This window comes from Triticum aestivum, chromosome 2A (assembly GCF_018294505.1).
Source record: "Triticum aestivum cultivar Chinese Spring chromosome 2A, IWGSC CS RefSeq v2.1, whole genome shotgun sequence".
In the NCBI taxonomy this organism is placed as follows: domain Eukaryota; kingdom Viridiplantae; phylum Streptophyta; class Magnoliopsida; order Poales; family Poaceae; genus Triticum; species Triticum aestivum.
This window is the reverse complement of record NC_057797.1, coordinates 21,190,637-21,196,184: the sequence shown is the minus strand read 5'-3', so window position 1 is coordinate 21,196,184 and position 5,548 is coordinate 21,190,637. Positions and strand designations below refer to the sequence as shown.

Below are 5,548 nucleotides of genomic sequence, written 5' to 3'. Positions count from 1 at the left end.
GCTAAAGGGAGGGGGGGGGGGGTCTTTAGTCGCGCATATTTAGTCCCGGTTGCACAGCCGGGACTAAAGGCTGTTGCGAACCGGGACTAAAGGGCTTTTTTCTACCAGTGAGAACACATCTCTACTACTTAAAATCTCTACTACTTAAAAAGAACGTAAGGTTCCGATTTCATCTCTCTTTCGTCTAACCTTCCTCATATATATGTCTCACTCTTTCCTTCTCCTTTTTAACTTTTCCTCTCATCTCTGCTTTTTGTCCCATCCATTCTCCTTAAAAGAGAATCAATTGTCTCGTGTTTTATTAACTTATCAAATAAAAAACATTTTGTTTGGTAAGTAATTAAATTCTTGCCAAACAAGTGCTTAACAATAAAATGGCAGGTAAATCATGGCGATTGTATACGAAAACTTGCTAAGATATTAGCACATCAATATAATAATAGACGCGCACTCACAAGCTAATCTACTAGGATGTTTATATTCAATGCACATGCAATTGTCTAGTATAATAATAAAAAATATGTTGCTGCAGCCAGTAACCGAAATAATTCACTTACTATATCCAACATGGTTGATTACCAGTAGGTGGAAAAAATTGGAGGTCAAGGCACGCGCCACGCACATGTTTTCTAGTTGGTTGCGCGCTGTTATGCCGGAGCATAGAATAAGCGCATTACGCTCAGGCTCACTTTAGTGCACCTATAAGTTTAAATTATAAATTGAACTAACATCTCGAGAAACAAAAATAAAAGAAATCATGCTATGAATAAAACGAGCTATGAATTGAGCTTATGAATACTATAACAACTGAATTTGTTCATTACGTTTCTCATGCTGTAAGCTTAAGTTCTTCCCCATTCGGCAAGAAAAAAAAAGTTTAAGTTCGTCTCCGTGCATCGTATTGGTACACTAGTACCCCGCTGTTGTGGCTGTAGCGATAGAACCTCAGTCCTTGGGCCCCTAGGAAGGATGAGAGGGCGTAATCGTAAAATCACGTTCGCAAATGCATATCCTCGGTGAAAGGGAAACGACAAGATGGCGGCTCGAGCGGTGGATAGCGATCTGCTAGTGAGCTACTCTAGTCTTTCTTGCTCGTCCTTTTCCGACAGTCACTCCCAACCCGCCGCTGGCGACAGAGGATCCATCTCGCCGCCGCACGCCGGAAGAAACCTTCCTGCCCCGGTCACCGTCAGCGCAGTTCCCTCCATCGGTCTCCTCGTGCGGTTTCGCCTCCGGCGTCCGTCGCACGCACGTACCACCTCGCGGCGCCGGCGAGCTTCCCGCCGACTACAGGTACGGAGTAGCTGCATACATGTTTCTGCTCCTAGTCATCTCATCCTCACGCTCGTGCTGTGTGGCCTCGGCAGTCCCGTGCTCCGGTTGCCACTCAACTACGGCCAACTAGCTCCTGGTTCAGACTTCAGAGCAAGACAATTCCTGCTACGCTCTAGTACTACTGCTCTGTTTTTGCTTGTGCACAAGTCTGAACATATTATGTTCAGAGTTACTAGTTGCTTACTGTGGTGGTTAAAATACTCACGTCAGTCTTGGGTTGTGTTCAGTGTTCACAATTAACTTCTCACCTGCAACATGATGGAAGGTGTATGATTCAACAGATGTTTGCTAAAATCTACTGCCCTTTAGCTCAGATATTCGTTTCATTTTGTTTTCAGCACCAGATCATACTATCTACCCGTAGCATAAATTCTTGGCATGCACATGATTACTGTGGCTGTGCCTGTGAGAGCCTAAATCTCAAGTCTTGCTTGTTTTATGCCTATACGTGGTTAGTAAATCCTTATCACTGAAAAAAAAATACTATGTACTACCGAGAGCAAGCTTGTGACTTCTCTAGATCATGGAAACATCTACTTAGCATCATCATCTCGTACTTCACTGTTCTTGCTATGCTTGTAATTTATCATTGATGGTGTATTTAGTTTCTGAACCAGTGAACATTAGCAATTTATGCTACTATGTTTTAATGAAAATGCGGATCGTTTCAGAAGAGAACTCTGCTACAGCCAGGCCCTATGTCTACGGAATGGGAGGGAGTAGAAGCCAAGAAGCCTCTCTTGGTGGCCCGGAACAACAGCGCTTCTTCGATTTGGGTGGTGGTCGCTAGCACCACCATCGCCGTTGCTGGATCCTTCGTGTTCGGCATCTCGGTATGTAACTCGACTTGTTCAACGGCCAACCATGTCACTATTTTGCATTCTCGTGTAGAGTGTACGTCTAGTTGAGATCCAAGGACAATAATGTGTGACAGTGCTTCCATGTAACTGTCCTACTGTTGTTCTAGCACAAATATTTTCAGGTTGGAGAACTCAATTGTGATCCCCTGTTTTGCAGGTGGGCTACTCATCACCATCTCAGGAGGGCATCATGCGGGATCTTCATCTTTCCTTAGCAGAGGTACTCATTCATACTATAACATTTTTGTTTGTTCATCTTGGTGATTGTGACCTGCTGAGTCAACTTGACACATGATCACTGTAAAGCATCTGCTCTTATAACCATCATGCAGTATTCTGTCTTTGGCTCGATATTGACCATTGGAGCAATGCTGGGCGCTATTGTCAGTGGTACCGTAGCAGATCGAGTTGGTCGAAGATGTGTAAGTTTCAATCCCATTTTCATCCTGCTAATTAAGCCATCTAACGAGCGTGTACTTGCCAAAACAAATCATTTATAGCCTCTCAAGTCTCAACTAACTGACGTCATCTTGATGTGCAGGCAATGGCAATTTCAGATGTGTTGTGCATTCTTGGATATCTCCTTATAGTCTTTTCTAAGGTCCCCTCCCTCAGTTCTCTATGTATCTCTACTTTAGTGTGCATTTCAGTACCTACTGTAATTTTGAAGCTAATAACACTCCTTAGTTCATCCTGTAATTTGTTTCCTTCTTTTCTGTATAATATTCTTCTGTAGAACTCTGTGTGGCTTGACCTTGGGAGGCTCTCAATTGGATGTGGAATCGGCCTTCTTTCATATGTGGTGATTATAGAAAACAATTCTATCTTGGTACTTTTTCCAACGAATTTGGTCTGAAAGTTGTGTTACCTGAACAGGTCCCAGTCTATATATCGGAGATAACACCCAAGAATCTTAGAGGACGGTTCGCAGCCGTAAACCAGGTTTGTACCCAACCTGGGAGATTTCATTACTGGTTGTGTTTGTATACAGTATTATCTTAAGAAGGCAAGTATATCCATTTCTGCAGTTTATGATATGTTGCGGGGCATCGCTCGCGTATGCTCTGGGGACATGTATCACCTGGCGTACCTTGGCAATCGTAGGTATATTAATTTGTTTGAATTTACTTATCTAACATTCATATAACAATGAGCGTATTTTAACTGGTAATTATTTCAACCTAACATATTGGCCTCAAAATGCATAAATATAAATTAAGAGCATATTGATATGGTTAGCTATTGCTCTTGTAGGAGTGACACCATGCTTGCTGCAGCTGGTTGGCCTTCTTGTGATTCCCGAATCTCCTAGGTGGCTGGTAAATAGCTTTCCTTGTTGTGTTGGTACTTGATGAATCTCTTTCTTCCGTCCATTTCCGTTCTTGGTTCTAGAATCACTTTATTAGACAATTATGGCCTAGTCAATAATAGAAAGGTAGAAACACTTCTACATATGTAAATGTACAGAGGCGCCCTCCCGATGCTTGATTCTTTGTGCGTAGGGTAGCTGTACAGTTCTTTTGTTTCCTCTCCTGTTTGCTCTGTTTTTTTGGCTTAGCTCTGTTTTCTGGTTGTAGGCTTAGTGTTTTCAGTTTTTTGCCTCAGGCTTTGTTTTGTTTCGCTGTTTTGCCTGTAAGATCCCTGCCATCTCAGTTTGGTTCCTTCTTCTAATACAAAAGACAACACATTTTTATATGTGTTCGAGAAAAAAAACAAATATATAGTAATACTATGTGGCATTGACAAACTTAGCATGATCATTTCTTAACATTCCGTCAAGTTCATACACAAGGGAGCAGATTTTGGGGTAACAGCAATTTCTATAAGTATTCAGTTTGAGACCTAAGTTCAATGTGTGCAGACAAATTGACATAAGTGTGAAATCATCTTCTCATATTGTCATAGCTGCTCTAAAACCTCTATTCATTAGATGGAGCCTACAGTTTTGCCCTTCTTTGATAGAAAACCCATGCATTCAGGCAAAGATCGGACACTCAGGTGCACTTGAGGAAGCGTTACAGAAGCTAAGGGGAAAAGAAACTGACATCTCCGAAGAGGCAGCAGATATCAAAGTATCAACTATTTTACTACTTGAGAACACCAACTTAGTTATTTGTTTCTAAAATGTTTAGCTCATTATATATGGTCAGGATTTCACAGAACAGCTTCAACACCTGCCACAGTCAAAGATGTTGGACCTATTTCAGAAGGATTATATTCATGCTGTCACCGTAAGTATTCTAGTTATGCATTTCTAGCTAGAAAGGAGAAGCTTAATTATGTGTAATTTTCTAAGATATCAAGTTTCTTCCAGGTCGGAGTTGGGCTGATGGTCCTTCAACAGTTTGGTGGAGTGAATGCAATCTGCTTCTACGCCAGTGAGATATTTGTTTCGGCTGGTAATGAGTTTTAGCAACCTGTTCCCTTGACCTTCTCATCCTTACTGCTTTTAGTTACTAGGCATATTTTTTACCATGTGTTACTTTTGGGCACTACTACTAACTATCCATGACATGAATCAGGTTTCTCGTCAGGGAACACTGGAATGCTCGCTATGGTTGCGGTTCAGGTATCTTAATTAATCATGGCTCTTATGCAGCTTTTTTTTCTTCTTCTCAGTACTCACTGATTTTATGGTGTCCTTGTAGATTCCGATGACGGCACTTGGGGTGCTTCTGTTGGACAAGGCTGGAAGGAGGCCACTTCTGATGGTAAAAAAAGATACACGGGTTTTTGATAGTTGAAAAATGATACAACTAGTAATGAATTCCAAGGATGTTTGTTTCATGCTGCAATGCCCCAGGTCTCTGCAGCTGGGACATGCCTGGGTTGCCTACTAGTTGGCCTGTCATTCTTGTCCAAGGTTTGAATCTTCTGAAACTGATATCATCCTCGTAAGAAGGCCACACAAGCGCTATTATATAAATTACTTTCTTGAACAGGAACATCATTGGGCGAAGGACCTCAACGTCGCGTTGGCATTGACAGGGATTCTGGTATATACCGCATCTTAGTTTTAACTTCCTTTACAGCAATGCGGCCAGATGTATAGTCATGGTAAACATCTCTGTTGCTGTGGAAACCAGATCTTCAGTGGATCTTTCTCACTGGGTATGGGAGGAATTCCATGGGTTATAATGTCAGAGGTGCCTTTTCTGCCGTTTAAACCATTAAAAGAAATGTTACTAGCTAGCGGTATGAATGAATTTGACCACAAACAATCCGTCGCTGGACATGCAGATCTTCCCCATACACATGAAAGGGTCAGCAGGAAGCCTGGTGACCTTGGTGAGCTGGCTCGGCTCATGGATCGTCTCGTATGCCTTCAACTTCCTCCTGCTGTGGAGCTCCTA

General features: G+C 42.2%; 1 protein-coding gene across 1 annotated transcript in view; it reads left to right on the top strand.

Moving 5' to 3' along the window:
* The first annotated feature begins 1,009 nt into the window (after positions 1-1,009).
* The window catches only part of LOC123187118 (sugar transporter ERD6-like 5), an 8,085-nt gene continuing 3,546 nt past the window's right edge, over positions 1,010-5,548 (top strand). Inside the window, exons 1-18 of the mRNA XM_044598899.1 lie at positions 1,010-1,293; positions 2,007-2,168; positions 2,353-2,415; positions 2,528-2,617; positions 2,737-2,796; positions 2,932-2,997; positions 3,072-3,137; positions 3,224-3,299; positions 3,450-3,514; positions 4,175-4,267; positions 4,346-4,426; positions 4,510-4,594; positions 4,718-4,764; positions 4,844-4,906; positions 4,999-5,058; positions 5,138-5,191; positions 5,282-5,341; positions 5,436-5,548. Coding sequence (XP_044454834.1) covers positions 1,036-1,293; positions 2,007-2,168; positions 2,353-2,415; positions 2,528-2,617; positions 2,737-2,796; positions 2,932-2,997; positions 3,072-3,137; positions 3,224-3,299; positions 3,450-3,514; positions 4,175-4,267; positions 4,346-4,426; positions 4,510-4,594; positions 4,718-4,764; positions 4,844-4,906; positions 4,999-5,058; positions 5,138-5,191; positions 5,282-5,341; positions 5,436-5,548 — 1,562 coding nt within the window. The 5' untranslated portion in view covers positions 1,010-1,035. The remainder of the gene's footprint in view (positions 1,294-2,006; positions 2,169-2,352; positions 2,416-2,527; positions 2,618-2,736; positions 2,797-2,931; positions 2,998-3,071; positions 3,138-3,223; positions 3,300-3,449; positions 3,515-4,174; positions 4,268-4,345; positions 4,427-4,509; positions 4,595-4,717; positions 4,765-4,843; positions 4,907-4,998; positions 5,059-5,137; positions 5,192-5,281; positions 5,342-5,435) is intronic.